We start from the raw sequence: 16,125 nt of genomic DNA on the forward strand, positions 1-16,125 counted from the left end.
GTTCTGCCTAAAACAAATACACTTTAGAAAGTGACATAAAGAAAACGTTGACACTTGCCACAGTTAACAGCAGTCTACATATACACTGAAAACTTACCCTAAAGTTTGTTTCTGGGGTTTGTGGTAAATGGGTATGTAATGTTTCTTCAACTTGATTAGCTATTGAAAGAAAAAACAAACAAACAAACACATGTATATGAATAACAAATCTTATAAAGAATGACCTAAAAAGCTATAATTGATAATTACCTCTCTTTCCAACAAGTATGTTCATCAGAGTGAAATGGGTTGCGTCCCAAAAGATACTCAAAATATTTCACTCAAAGATCTACATGATCTAACCTCCTACCTTCCAACCTTACCTCACATCTCTCTTTCTTATTCAAATATGAAATGGGTTGGTTACTTTACTTACTATGCCCTGAAAACTGGGTTTGTTCTCCTCTCACTTTCACTAAGTCCATCCCAAGTCTCCTCTGTCTGTTCCAACATTCAGTTAATTGTGTTTGCTTTCCTCACTTCCACAAAGTCCATCCCAAGTCTCCTCTGTCTGTTCCAATGTTTAGTTTTCCATGTTCTGCTCAGTTCAAAATCTCTCTTCTATACAATCATCTTCTGTTCACTAATTTAAAACTGATCTCTCGGGCTGGAAGGATGGCTTAGTGGTTAAGGTGTTTGCCTGCAAATCAAAGGACCCTGGTTTGATTTTCCAGGATCCACATTAGCCAGATGCACAAGGGGCGCACACGTCTGGAGTTTGTTTGCAGTGGCTGGAGGCCTTGGTGCGCCCATGTTCTCTCTCTCTCTTTCCTTCCCTCCCTCCCTTTCTCTTTCTCTGTCAAATAAGTAAATAAAAATTTTAAAATATTGAGTAAAAAAACCTGATCTCTCAATGGCAGGTGGTGCACATCTGAGGTAGGAGGATTGCCATGAGTTTGAAGCCAGCCTGAGCTATAAATGATTTTCAGGTCAGCCTGGGCTAGAGTGAGACCCTGCCACCCCAAAAATAAATATAAAAACAAACCTCCCTCATAAGAATCACTTGAGGCTAGAGATGTGGCTCAGTGAGAAAGCACATGCACAAGGTCCTGAGTTTACAGCACTGAAGAAAGGAAGGAAGGGAGGGAGGAAGAGAGGGAGGGAGGAAGAAAAAGACAGGCTGGAGAGATGGCTTAACAGTTAAGGCGCTTACTGGCAAAGCCTAAGGACCCATGTTTGACTCTCCAGGTCCCAAGTAAGCCAGCTAGATGCATAAGGTGATGCAAACATGCAAAGTCACACATGTGCATCTTGTGTTTGAATGCAGTGGCTGGAGGTCCTGGCATACCAATTATCTCTCTCTCTTTCTCATGAAAAGATTTTTTTTTAAATTTTTAAAAAGCCGGGCATGGTAGCACACACCTTTAATCCCAGCACTCAGGAGGCAGAAGTAGGAGGACTGCCAAGAGTTCAAGGGCACCCTGAGACTACACAGTGAAGTCCAGGTCAGCCTGGGCTAGAGCGAGACCCTACCTTGAAAAATCAAACAACCAAAATAAATAAATAAATAAATAAAATTTAAAAAGAAAAAATATAAATGATTGTTTTAAGCTGGGCATGGTGGCTCGGACCTGTAATCACAATAATTCAAAGTCTGGGCAAGAAAACTGCTTTGAGTTCCAAGACAGACTGTGCTACAGTGAAAGAGAGGCAAAATAAATAAATAAAAATAATTTAAATACTTTGCTGAACTGGTTACTTGAATGAAATCTTGCAGTGCCTTATCATAAACCTCTTTTGCCACTCTTTTTTTTTTTCTTTTTTGAGGTAGGGTTTCACTCTAGCTCAGGCTGACCTGGATGGAACTCACTATGCAATCTGAGGGTGGTCTCGAACTCATGGCGATCCTCCTACCTCTGCCTCTCAAGTGCTGGGATTAAAGGAATGTGCCACAATACCCGGCCACTATCTTTAATTACACATTACATGTTATGCTATCCAACTGGTCATTAACACCTCCAATACTGGCCTTGTCTCATCCCTCCTATATTATGTTCCTTCAGAAAAATGACCTATAATTTCCAATAGACATTAAAAACATATACTGAATTATATATGTGAATATATGGTATACCCTTGTACACAATATATACTAAAAATAGTTGTCTTTTTTTCATAATATTGGTTTGTTCTTTCTACATTACCTAGCATTATATAAAAAATATGAAATTGCTATATGTACATGGTTTCCTTCTCGAACATTTGTGTAAGGATTATAATTTTCACTGTCTGAGTTTAGGACCCCAAAATACAAAGATGAATAATCTGACCCTCAAGAAACTCCTAACTAGCAGGTAAGGCAAAAACAGAACAAAAGTCCTATAATCTGTAAGTAATGAGTCATGAACAAAATGCTATGGAATAACAGGCTAGGAAATTATTTTCAGGAAGGACTACAGAATGGAAGAGATTTGTGAATTAAGCTTTACTAGATAAGTATATGTATATGCACACCGACAGAAAATGGCATACAGGCAAATGGAAGAGAAGCAAAGGAGGGGAGGGCATATTAGAAAATACATGATCTATTGAAGAACGGAACTGGAGCTAAAGCATACAATGTGCTTGCAAAGAGGATCAACAGAGCCTCAACTAACTAAGTGCAAAATGGAAAAACCACTTAAGTTCTCTAGTTTAGTCTAATTGGTGGAATAGCCATTTAAATCAGTGTTAAAGAAAAAAAGCTAAATCCAATTCGTTTCCCACATTCAACCAAAACAGTGGGGTAGGGGAGGAGAACAGGTGATTCAAGTATTTTGCCTTCTCATCAAAATATTGCAACCTGGGAATAGAAAAAATGAGGCCTTGAGCTATTTTTAAACCATTCATACTACTATAAAAAGTGACCAAAAAAGAATTTGATTACTCTTCATAAAGGAATAACCAAGGAAAAGTGACAAGCTAACAATGAATAACTGTTCATATTGAACTCAATATTAAAAGTAATAAAAGCTGTATTATTAGTACTTTGTATTGTGATTTGGTTCTATTCCAACAATTATTACCTGCTTTATCAAAAAAACTGCTTTTCAACCTTGAATCCAAATCTTTATGGGGTTTATCCAACCGTTTTTCATGTTCATAAGTTAGATCTCTATTTTTCTCCTTTCCAGAAAATGTCTCTTTGCTGTTTTCTCTTACTAGACTAAAATCTTTCCGTATTGATTTAAAGACAGAAACCTGATCAAATTGTTTAGGAAAGTCTTTTTTTAATTTATTTTGAATTTGTATTTCATTTTCATTGTCTGATTCATGCTGAGTGGGTCTTCTCTCTACTTCCAAGCTATCATCAGTATGTATGGAAGAAACAATATTGTCCTTCGAACTAAAATCCTGTTCATCCTCATTGTCACTACCAACGACTGGAATTCCCGCAAGATCCCCAGAGTTCAAAAAATAATCATCTTCATCCAGCAATGAATTCTCAGATCCTGTTTGATTCGGCATTCCATAAGACATGCTGTCAAGGGTAGGAGTTAAGTTGTGGTCTATATCTTCAGACATTTCTGTATCCATGATACCACCACCTTAAAAAGTAAAATACTGTTTAGACAGGGATAGTGCTAAAGATGACCAATTACAAGGTCTGTCTGGTATTTAGCCAAATATATTTTTGCCTTTTCTAAGAAAATATAGACATTATTATAGTATTTGTTTAACATTTATGATGTATATGTGACATCCAACTGTTAAGGAAATGGGGAGCTAAACCTTGAAAGACTACTTTAGATTAGAAAAGACAACGTGACACAGAGAAAAGAGCACCAACTTCAGAATCAGGTATATTTGTGTTAAAATTATAGCATGATCCTAAAAACTTGATTTCAAGAAGTAAACTCTCAGAGTGTATATAAAAAAATAGCATAATACTCACCTTAGAAACTGTGGTGAGGCTTGGTTACAAATTATGTGTAAAGGGCTGTTAACAAAGTGAATGAAACAGAAGGGATGTGAAAGTGACAATTTTAAGTTTATAGTGTTCTGGGTAATTGAACCCAAAAAACTCACTATAACAGAACCTAGGTCTTTAACCTCAGGATTCCATTTTCTCTGCATCAACAGTAATATAAACTTAATGCAGTTAATGTTTGCAATGGTAAGCATGAAAGCCTAGAAGCAAAATTTAGATAACTTATTTGCTGTCTATAACTATTAAGTATCTCCCATTCCAAATCAAAGGAAAGAAAACCCCCAACTTCGCAATGCTTTCATCTATCTTTCCTTTACAAACTTGTAGAAAACAAGTTTTTTTTTAATTTTTTTTAATTTATTTATTTGAGAGTGACAGACACAGAGAGAAAGACAGACAGAGGGGGAGAGAGAGAGAGAGAGAATGGGCGCGCCAGGGCCTCCAGCCTCTGCAAACGAACTCCAGACGCGTGCGCCCCCTTGTGCATCTGGCTAACGTGGGACCTGGGGAACCGAGCCTCTAACTGGGGTCCTTAGGCTTCACAGGCAAGTGTTTAACCGCTAAGCCATCTCTCCAGCCCAGAAAACAAGTTTTGACTAGTTTGTTTGTACTGCAACTATCAAGTCCTGTGAGCTTTACATAAGCACCTCCCAGTTTCCCACAGCAGAATCACATCCAACTGACTTTTGTTTTTAGGTAGGGTCCCACCTCTAGCCCATGCTGACCTGGAATTCCCTATGTAGTCCCAGGCTGGCCTTGAACTCATGGTGATCCTCCTACCTCTGCCTCCTGAGTGCTGGGATTAAACCAACTGATATATTTTTAAAATTCTTACGTAGTATGTATATCCTTCTTATATAAAAATCTTTTTTTTTTTTTTTTTTTTTTTGCCAGACTTGGTGGCGCACACCTTTAATCCCAGCACTCAGGAGGCAGAGGTAGGAGGATCACTGTGAGTTTGAGGCCAACCTGAGACTACGAGGTGACTTCCAGGTCAGCCTGAGCTATAGTAACACCCTACCTTGAAAAACCAAAAACAAATAAATAAATAATCTTTTCCCCTTTGTCACTATATTTCTTCTTATCTTTATAAATGGCCTATTAATTATTTTGTAATCCTTAACTTCATGGCTTTAATATTAACTCTTCTCTAGAACTCCAAGTCTCTTGCTTTCATATACTCAGAACTATTTTACTAATCTGCATTAAATTTGACTTCTGCTACTGACTTTCTCCTTCCCTTTTTGCCCCCATAGTGTTCAAGATCCAACACACTAGGCAAGCACTTTTCCACTGGGCTACCCCTACTTTCTTCTTCTCTTCCAAAATTCAGCCCCTAGGAGTGGAGAGATGGCTTAGCATTTAAGCCTAAGGACCCTGGATCGAGGATTGATACTCCAGGGCCCAATGTTAGTCAGATGCACAAGTGGGCACACACATCTGGAGTTCGTTTGCAGTGGCTGAAGGCCCTGGTGCACCCATTCTTCCCACCCTACCCCCCCTTTCTCTGTGTGTGTGTGTGTGTGTGTGTGTGTGTGTATGTATGTATGTATATGTATTTATGTGTATATGTATGTGTGTATATATATCTGCCTCTTTCTGTGTCACTCTCAAATAAATAAACAAAAATAAACAAAAAAATTTAAAAAAATTCAGCACCTATATTCAACTCACTCCCCCACCCCTACAGAACCTTCAACTTGGTATCTCTAAGATCAAGCTCATCATTTACCCATTCTAAGCATGTACTATATTTCTCTCACTTGATTACAAGATTCAGCAAATTACGGGCTGGGCGTGGTGACACACACCTTAATTCCAGCACTTGGGAGGCAGAGGTAGGAGGATTGCTGTGAGTTCAAGGCCACTCTGTAACTACAGAGTCAATTCCAGGCCAGGCTGAACTAGAATGAGACCTTACCTCGAAAAAAAAACAACATAATAAAAACATAAATTTTTAAAAGAGCTCCAGCAAATTAGCAACTGCTGAAGAAAGAAAATTACTCTCATTCTCCTTTCCCCTACACCATTGTCATCCATCGTACTGCCTGCCCTATCTAAAATATACCTCTTCAACTCAGCACCATATTCTCCTCAGTCTTCCAGATCTCTTTCTTTTCTTTTGTTTTTCGAGGTAGGGTCTCACTCTGGTCCAGGCTGGCCTGGAATTAACTCTGTCATCTCAGGGTGGCCTTGAACTCATGCCAATCCTCCTACCTCTGCCTCCCGAGTGCTGGGATTAAAGGTGTGCGCCACCACGCCCAGCTAGATCTCTTTCTGTACATGTTCTGCAGTCGACTAAATCCACACGGGACAGGAAGAGCACATTCTGACAATCTCTTAAGCCCAAGCCACAATTAATTTGTGCAAGAGTAAACAAAATGTTACTGATTTAAAAACTGAAGGAAAGAGTATCAGTGACATCCCTGTTTTATCTAATCCCAAAGCCCAAATGAAACTTTTATGTGGTTGGTTCTTAAACCCTTACCTGGATTCCATAATTCAAAATACTCCCCTATTTAGGTTTGTAACCAAGTTGCAACAGTACTCTCTCCATGGATACTAGTTTTCTTTTTTAAAAAATTTTATGTTATGTTATGTTGTTATGTTGTTATGTTATGTTATGTTATGTTATGTTATGTTATGTTATGTTATTTGCAATCAGAGAGAGAGATAGAGAGACAGACAGTGATAGAGTGGGCACACCAGAGCCTCCAGCCACTGCAAACGAACTCCAGACGCATGTGCCCATTGTGCATCTGGTGAACGTGGGTCCTGGGAAATCAAACCTAGGTCCTTTGGCTTCACAGGCAAACGCCTTAACTACTAAGCCATCTCTCCAGCCCCTAGTTATCTTTTTATAGTAAGTTATTTAATATTAAATGCTTTCAGATCCTTGAACAAAATGATGAAAAAGATGATAATGACTTTCTCTTAGTGATAACAAGCAGAAACTAGAAACAATATGACAGTGAAGAAATAAAATATTGAGTTCATGACAATGTAAAGAAGGGGGGAAGGTAGCCGGGCACAGTGGTGCACACCTTTAATCCCAGCACTTGGGAAGCAGAGGTAGGAGGATCACAGTGAGTTCAAGACCACCCTGAGACTACAGAATGAATTTAAGGTCAGCCTGGGCTAGAGGGAGACCCTGGGGGGTGGGGAGGAGAGGTAGGAGGATCTGCAAGAGTTCAAGGCCTCCCTGACACTACATAGTGAATATTCCAGGTCAGCCTGGACTAGAGTGAGATCCTACCTACAAAAAAAAAAGGGGGAGGAGAAAAATTATATATATAAATACACATGTACACGCACACAATTTGTTTTTTTTTTTTTTTTGCTTCTTTTTTTCAAGACAGGGTCTCACTCTAGCCCAGGCTGACCTTAAACTCATGTGATGCATTTACTTTAGCCTCCTGAGTGCTAAGACAAAGGGGGATATTATGCCACTCATTATACTTGGCTTCAGAGGTTATTTTTTACAACATCATCAGAATGCTTGCTAATTAGTGTTAAATAAGTAGAACTACAAAATCATTGTTTCATACTTTCTGAAATAATTCCCCCCCAAAATGCTAGAATCATAGGGGAAATGCCCACTGAACAACTTATAGTTGAGGCATCCATCACTCCTGTTTTCTTATATTATACTGCATAGATAAAAACAAGTACTGAAAGACAGGAGTGAGCAACTTAACAAATATTCTTATGGCACTATTTTCCATTTATTTAAAATTTCTCAAAATATGAAAAGATCAGAAAGGTAATATAAAAAAATAAAGATCTGAAAACATATACAATATAAAACTTTGCCAGAGGCTGGAGATATGGCTGAGCAACCAAGGCTATTGCCTGTAAAGCCTAAGGACCCAGGTTTGATTCCCCAGAACCCACATAAGCCAGATGCACATGGTGACACATCCATCTGGAGTTTGTTTACAGTGGCTAGAAGCCCTGGTGTACCCATTCTCTCTCTCAAATAAATAAATAAATAAATAAGAAATATGTGTGTGTGTGTGTGTGTGTACATATATGTCTGTGTGTGTGTGTGTATGTATGTGTGTGTGTGTATGTATGTATGTATGTAAAAAACTTTGCCAGACTAAGCATCCTAGTATCAGTGCTTGAGCCTTTTCTATTCAACAGGCCATATACTATGTGTTCTATAAATGTATGAATGAAATAAATGCCATAAGACCAGCAATTTAAGTTCTGTAATAGGTTTAAAACATACACACACACACACACACACACACAGGCACAAATGAGCTGGAGAGATGGCTTAGCAGTTAAGGCACTTGGCCTGCAAAGCTAAAGGACCCAGGTTTGATTCCCAAGGACCCATGTAAGCCAGATGTGCAAGGTAGCACATGCATCTGGAGTTTTCTTGGAGTGGCTGGATGCCCTGAAGCACCCATTCTCTTTCTCTCCCTCTTTTTCTCAAATATATAAAAATATTTTTAAATAAATAAAAATAAAAAAGAGTGCAAGAGAGGTACAAGCAACTTTATACATGCTTGCATACATACACACACACATAAACACATTTAAATTCAAGACACAGCACAGAATGAGGTTACTATAGCAAACACCTGGATCATTCATTAACTGGCACTGAAATAACTTCTATGTCCTTTTTATTCTATTTTATTTTTGTTAGAAAGAGAGAGACAGAGAGAGAATAGGTGCACCAGGGCCTCTATCCAGTGCAAATGGACTCCAGACACATGCATACCCTTGTGCATCTGGCTTATGTGGGTCCTGGGGAATCAAACCTGGGTCTTTAGGCTTCACAGGCAAGCGCCTTAATCGCTAAGCCATCTTTCCAGCCCTGAAATAACTTCTAGATAGATCTAAGTTTAGATATTAAAAAGGAAAATTAAACCAGTGGCGACATACACCTTTAATCCCAGCACTCGGGAGGCAGAAGTAGAAGGATTGCTTATGAGTTTAAGGCCAGGCCTGGGACAATATACTGAATTCCAGGTCAGCCTGGGCTACAGTGTGGCCCTGCCTCAAAAAAACAAAAAACAAAAATATTTTTTAAATATCATTTAAGGGGCCTGGAGAGATGGCGTAGCAGTTAAGTCACTTACTTGCGAAGCCTAAGGACCCAGGTTTGATTACCCAGGACCCACATAAGCCACATGCACAAGGTGACTCCTGTGTCTAGAGTTCATTTTCAGTGGCTGAAGGCCCTGGCATGCTCATTCTCTATCTGCACACCAACCCCCGCAAACAAACAAAACAAAGCAACTTTTAAAAAACAAATCTTGTAAGCCGGGTGTGGTGGCACATGTCTTTAATGCCAGCACTTGGGAAGCAGATGTAGGAGGATTACTGTGTATCCAAGGCCACCTTCAGACTACATAATGAATTCCAAGTCAGCCTGGACTAGAGTGAGAGAGTGAGACCCAACCTCAAAAAAAAAAAACAAAAAAAAAAACCTATTAAAAATTACATTGTACTGTATCAAAAAAAAAAAAGGTAAATTTCATAGTAGATAATGAAACAAACAACTTCACACATAAAAGCAAAGGATTTTAACAAACATTTCACAGTCAGGGAAATATTAATAGTCCATAAAACGAAATGCAAAGTAGTAACTGCGAGATACCATGTTCACATGCAGGTTGGCAATGACAGAAAGGTTTGATGAGATGTTAATGCTATAGGCCCAAACTGGCAAACTATGCAAAGAAGAGTTTGTGGCAGATCATAACGCCTAAAATATTATTCAATCCAATAGTTACTAGCAAAGAAATTTCTATAACCCACTATGCTGATAGAAATGTAACTAATAAAGGAGGTTATGAAATTATTATGATCATTTAAATGTACACACCTCTTCATGCAACATTACTTTTAAAAGTTTACCCTGAAGGTAAAATCTCATCAACCAACCATGAAAAAGAATGCATATAGCAGCCAAAAACCAGAAGAAAAAAAAAAAAAGTGGTATGAACAAATCTGTAATGCCAATGTTTAGGAGGTAAAGGCAGGAGGAAAAGGAAGGCCAGAGCAGTCAGCCTCGGCTAAAGAGTGAGTCTGAGGCCAGCCTGGGCTTCATGACACCATGTGAGAAAAAAGAGAGGACAAAAGACTAGAAATAGCCTATATGCTCACAAATGAAGCAGATTATAGAACTTACCTACAATAGCCTACTAAGCAGTTGTTAAAAAAATTAAGGTTGCATTAAAGCTATTACCACATAAACATCTTACAATGGTTTCCTCCCTCGCCCCCCCCTTTCTTTCTTTTTGGTTTTTCACTATGTAGTGTCAGGGTGACCTCAAACTCATGGTGATTCTCCTACCTCTGCCTCCCAAGTGCTGGGATTAAAGGCGTGCAACACCATGCCTGGCTTTGACAATGGTTTTCTATGAGAAGGAAAATCAGTCAGCAGGCATACAAAATCACTTCAAAGTACAAGCATTCTTTCTAGGTTCTCTTCTACATTAAATTTTTTTAAAATTTGTATTTATTTACTTAAAGAGGCTGGGCACACCAGGGCCTTCAGCCACAGCAAACGAACTTATGGACACATGTGCCACCTTGTACATCTCACTTATGTGGGTCCCAGCGAATCCTGGGTCCTTTGGCTTTGTAGGCAAGTACCTGAAGATAGCATTTTTAGAGATGTCAATTCCTAGCGAAGCATCAACTTTGAAATTTTGGTACTTGTCACAGAATAAACCTATGTATATAAAATTTAATACAACTAAAATATACTAACTATACTAAGTATAACAAAGTTAAGATTAAGAATAAAAATACAGAATTATGATCACAGTGACTAAAACACTGGAAAACGCAATTTCTCACTAAAAACGCCTGGCTTTTACGTTGCAGTCTTAATAATATGCAGGTCAGCTGGGCTTGGTGGCACACACCTTTAATCCCAGCACTTGGAAGGCAGAGGTAGGAGGATCGCCATGAGTTCGAGGCCACCCTGAGACTCCATAGTGAATTCCAGGTCAGCCTGAGCTAGAGTGAGACCCTACCTCAGGGGAAAAAAAAAAAAAAAAAAAAAGAATGTGCAGGGTGTGATGGCACATACCTTTAATCTCAGCACTTGAGAAGCAGAGGTAGGAGGATCACCAGGAGCTTAAGGCCACCCCGAGACTACAGATTCTACATAATCAATTACAGGTCAGCAAGGGTTACAGTGAGACCCTACCTCAAAAAAGAAAGAAAGAGGGGGGGGGGAGAAGAAGAAGAGGAAGAAGAAGAGGAGGAAGAAGAAGAGGAGGAAAAAGAAGAGGAGGAGGAGGAGGAGGAGGAGAAGAGAAGAAAAAGAATGTGCCATCTAAAACTGTGCTGAGCGGATAGTATGCTAAAAATTACCTGAACTGCAGGAAGAGCCATCTGGCCTCTGTATATACAACAAGCCACAGATTTTTTTTTTTTTTTTTTTGAAAGCTTGACCTATTCTGCACAAAGGAGGAAAAATAGCTTTTTTCACTTGAAATAGAAATTGGGACTATACAAGAACCTGAATGAGTGGAGTAACCATTCATGTTCCTTCCACTAGCTTTACACCCTTACCACTGATCCATTGGCATCCCTACTACTTGCTACCCTCCTGCAGAGATCAATTTGTTCTATTATTCTTTCATGAGTGTACTGTTACAGTTTTAAAAAGAATAAGAGGAGCCAGGGCCTGGGGGCGCCGAGAGTTTGAGCCTGCAAAGTCAATAGCCATGTAAAGCCAGATGCACAAAGTGTCACATGCATCTGGAATTCATTTATAGTGGATAGAGGCCCTGGCACATTTATATTCATTCATTCTCATTCTCTCTCTCTCTCTCTCTCTCTCTCTCTCTCTGTGTGTGTGTGTGTGTGTGTGTATGTGTGTATGTGTGTCTCTCTTCCTTTCTCTCTCTCTCTTCCCTTCCTCAAATAAATAAATTATAGTGGATAGAGGCCCTGACACATTTATATTCATTCATTCTCATTCTCTCTCTCTCTCTCATTCCCTCTCTCTCTCTCTCATTCCCCCCCCCCTCTCTCTCTCTCTGTGTGTGTGTGTGTGTGTGTGTGTGTGTGTGTGTGTGTGTGTCTCTTCCTTTCTCCCTCTCTTCCCTTCCTCAAATAAATAAATAATTGAGGTGTGGCCTCACTCTAGTCCAAGCTGACCTGGAGTTCACTCTACAGTCCCAGGCTGCACTTGAACTCACAGCAATCCTCCTACCTCTGCCTCCCACCACACTGGCTAAAAAAAAACAAATTAAGTGGAAGATTAGCTGGATAGGAGGATCACTGTGAGTTCAAGACCAGCCTGAGACTACGCATAGCGAATTCCAGGTCAGCCTGGGCTACAGTAAGACCCTACCTCACAAAATCAAGATAAATAAATAAATGGATAAAAAGTGTAAGTACAGGAGCTGGAGAAATGGCTCAGTGGTTGAAGACATGCTTGCTTGCAAAGCCTGGGTCTGGGTTCCATTCCCCCGTACCTAATTAAAGCCAGATGCACAAAACGGTGCATGCATTTGCAGTGGCAAAGAGGCAGTGGCACATCCACTCTTTCTGTCCCCCCCCCCCCGGCCCCTACATCTATCTATCTCTATCGCTCACTTGCTCGCTCTCTCTGTTTGCAAAATAAGTTTTGGTTTTGGTTTGGTTTTCTCTTATTGTTGTTTTTTAATTTTTAATTTTTATTTATTTATTTTATTTGAGAGAGAAAGAGAGAATGGGTGTGGCAGAGCCTTCAACCACTGCAAAGGAACTCCAGACGCACGTGTCACCTTGTACATCTGGTTTATGTGGGTCCTGGGGAATCAAACCTGAGCCCATTAGCATTGCAGGCAAGTGCCTTAACTGCTAAACCATCTCTCCAGTCCTGTTGTTTTTGTTTTTTAAGGTAGGGTCTCACTCTAGCTCAGGAAGAACTGGAATTCACTATGTAGTCTCAGGGTGGCCTTGAACTCATGGCGATCCTCCTACCTCTGTCTCCCAAAGTGCTGGGATTAAAGGCATGTGCCACCACACTCCACACTGGGCTCGCAAATAAGTATTTAAAAGTGTAAGAATACCTTGGGGTTGTAAAGACAGCAAAGTGAATAAAGTACTTGGGTACCATACTTTGGACACCTGGGCCCCACATAAAAGCCAGAACTGTGATGGGCTTCAGTAATCCCAATGCACTCACAGAAATAAAGGAGGTGGAGACAAGAATTTCCCAGAAGCTGGCAATCTTTAAGTAAATTTAAATGTTGTAAGTAGGTGAAGAATGAAAGAGTGACAGCCAGGCGTAGTGGCATACACCTTTAATCCCCACACTCAGGTGGCAGAGGTAGGAGGATCCCCCTGAGTTCGACGACACCTTGAGACTCCAGTGAATTCCAGGTCAGCCTGAGCTACAGTGAGACCCTACCTCGAAAAACCAAAAAAAAAAAAAAAAAAAAAAAAAAAATGAAAGAATGAACAGACACAAAAATGGCCCAGATAGCCATGACCTCACAGTGCCTGACACTATCTAAACAAGACCATCATAAGAGGAAGAAAAGATCATGACATCAAAATAAAAGAGACTGAATGAGATGGGGAGGGGATATGATGGAGAATGGAATTTCAAAGGGAAAGTGTGGGGGCAGGATATTACCATGGGATATATATATTTTTTAATTTTTATTAGCATTTTCCATGATTATAAAAAAAATTACCATGGTAATCCTCTCCCTCCCCCCCCACTTTCCCCTTTGAAATTCCATTCTCCATCATATTACCTCCCCATCTCAATCATTGTACTTACATATATACAATATCAACCTATTAAGTAACCTCCTCCCTTCCTTTCTCTTCCCTTTATGTCTCCTTTTTAACTACTGGCCTCTGCTACTAAGTATTTTCCTTCTCACGCAGAAGCCCAATCATCTGTAGCTAGGATCCACATATGAGAGAGAACATGTGGCGCTTGGCTTTCTGGGCCTGGGTTACCTCACTTAGTATAATCCTTTCCAGGTCCATCCATTTTTCTGCAAATTTCATAACTTCATTTTTCTTTACCGCTGAGTAGAACTCCATTGTATAAATGTGCCACATCTTCATTATCCACTCATCAGTTGAGGTTCCATTTCCCAGCTATTCTAAATTGAGCAGCAATAAACATGGTTGAGCGCGTACTTCTAAAGAAATGAGATGAAGCCGGGCGTGGTGGCGCACGCCTTTAATCCCAGCACTCGGGAGGCAGAGGTAGGAGGATCGCGGAGAGTTCGAGGCCACCCTGAGACTACATAGTGAATTCCAGGTCAGCCTGAGCCAGAGTGAGACCCTGAAAAAAAGAAATGAGATGAGTCCTTCGGATATATGCCTAGGCTGGGTCATATGGTAGATCAATCTCTAGCTGTTTCAGGAACCTCCACACTGATTTCCACAATGGCTGGACCAGATTGCATTCCCACCAGCAGTGCAGAAGGGTTCCTCTTTTTCCACATCCCCGCCAACATCTATGATCATTTGTTTTCATGATGGTGGCCAATCTGACAGGAGTGAGATGGAATCTCAATGTAGTTTTAATCTGCATTTCCCTGATGGCTAGTGATGTAGAACATTTTTTTAGATGCTTATATGCCATTCGTATTTCTTCCTTTGAGAATGCTCTATTTAGGTCCATAGCCCATTTTTTGATTGGCTTGTTTGATTCCTTATTATTTAACTTTTTGAGTTCTTTGTATATCCTAGATATTAATCCTCTATCAGATGTATAGCTGGCGAAGATTTTTTTCCCATTCTGTAGGTTGCCTCTTTGCTTTTTTCACTATGTCCTTTGCAGTGCAAAATCTTTGTAATTTCATGAGGTCCCAGTGATTAATCTGTGGTTTTATTGCCTGAGCAATTGGGGTTGTATTCAGAAAGTCTTTGCCAAGACCAATATGTTGAAGGGTTTCCCCTACTTTTTCCTCTAGCAGTTTCAGAGTTTTGGGTCTGATATTAAGGTCTTTAGTCCATTTGGACTTAATTCTTGTACATGGCGAGAGAGAAGAATCTTATTTTCATCCTTCTGCAGATATATATCCAGTTTTCCCAACACCATTTGCTGAAGAGGCTATCTTTTCTCCAATGAGTATTTTGGGCATTTTTATTGAATATCAGGTGGCTATAGCTACTTGGGCTTACATCTGAGTCCTCTATTCTGTTCCACTGATCTACATGTCTGTTTTTGTGTCAGTACCACACTGTTTTTGTTACTATGGCTCTGTAGTATAGGTTAAAATCAGGTATGGTGATACCACCAGCCTTATTTTTGTTGCTCAGCATTATTTTAGATATTTGAGGTTTTTTGTGATTACCATGGGATATTTTTTATAATAATCATGGAAAATGTTAATAAAGATTGAGAAAAAAAAATTTTAAAAATCAAACAAAGTGACAGTGCACTCAAGAGAGCTCTCTATCATACCAGCAAAGGCACAGGTGGAAAGAATGTAATGGCCAAAGGATAGGGAGTGGTGGTTTTGGAATGTTGTCCTTCCAGACACAAAGTGGTCATTACTTTTTAAAATGTTTTTATTTTATTTTAATTTATTTATTTGACAGAAAGAGGGGGAGGGGTGAGAGAGGGAATGGGCACAACAGGGCCTTAGGCTGCTGCAAACAAACTCCAGATGCATGCGTCACTTTGCATATTTGGCTTACATGAGTCCTGGGGAATCGAACCTTTGGCTTTGCAGGCAAGCACCTTAAACGCTAAGCCATGTATCTCCAGCCTGCCATTACATTCTTGACCTCAGTGTCTGACTCTATCTACACAAGACCTATATATTGTAGGGGGTGGGATGGGGGTGGAAATGATGACTTTGAAATATGGGAGGAATCAGCTGGAAAAAGAAAGGACTTCAGTGGAGTGGGGAAATAGGAGAAACAAAATAGGGCAGAGGGTGGTGATTTTGATCAGGATACATTGTATGTATGTATGGAGGTTGTCAATGAAGTTTAAAAAAATAGAGAATAAAAGAGTAAAACAGAAAAAGGAAAATAAACCAGGTGTGTTGGTGCATGACCAGCACGATGGAGGCAGAGGAAGGAGGATCACTGTAAGTTCAAGGCTAACCTGGAACTACAGAGTACATTCCAGGTCTTCCTAGGCTATAGTGAGACCCTTCCTTGGAAAAAACAAACAAAAAGAATAGTAAGGAAAAAAGGCAGGATTCAATGAGAATGAGGGGAGGAAA

The 16,125-nt window shown here is 39.8% G+C and overlaps 1 protein-coding gene across 4 annotated transcripts in view; it reads right to left on the reverse strand.

The window, feature by feature from the left end:
- The window catches only part of Zmym4 (zinc finger MYM-type containing 4), a 152,877-nt gene that overhangs the window by 86,074 nt on the left and 50,678 nt on the right, over positions 1-16,125 (reverse strand). For 2 of the 4 annotated variants that reach the window (XM_045149031.1, XM_045149029.1), the window contains exons 3-4: positions 3,045-3,566; positions 98-159 (exon numbers count right to left, since the gene is read on the reverse strand). The exons of 1 other annotated variant lie outside the window; for it this stretch is intronic. In XM_045149031.1, coding sequence (XP_045004966.1) covers positions 98-159; positions 3,045-3,566 — 584 coding nt within the window. Of the gene's footprint in view, positions 1-97; positions 160-3,044; positions 3,567-3,913; positions 3,959-16,125 lie in introns of all 4 variants that reach the window. One more of the 4 variants, XM_045149030.1, reaches the window with a different exon arrangement.

This window comes from Jaculus jaculus, chromosome 5 (genome assembly GCF_020740685.1).
Source record: "Jaculus jaculus isolate mJacJac1 chromosome 5, mJacJac1.mat.Y.cur, whole genome shotgun sequence".
Taxonomy (NCBI): domain Eukaryota; kingdom Metazoa; phylum Chordata; class Mammalia; order Rodentia; family Dipodidae; genus Jaculus; species Jaculus jaculus.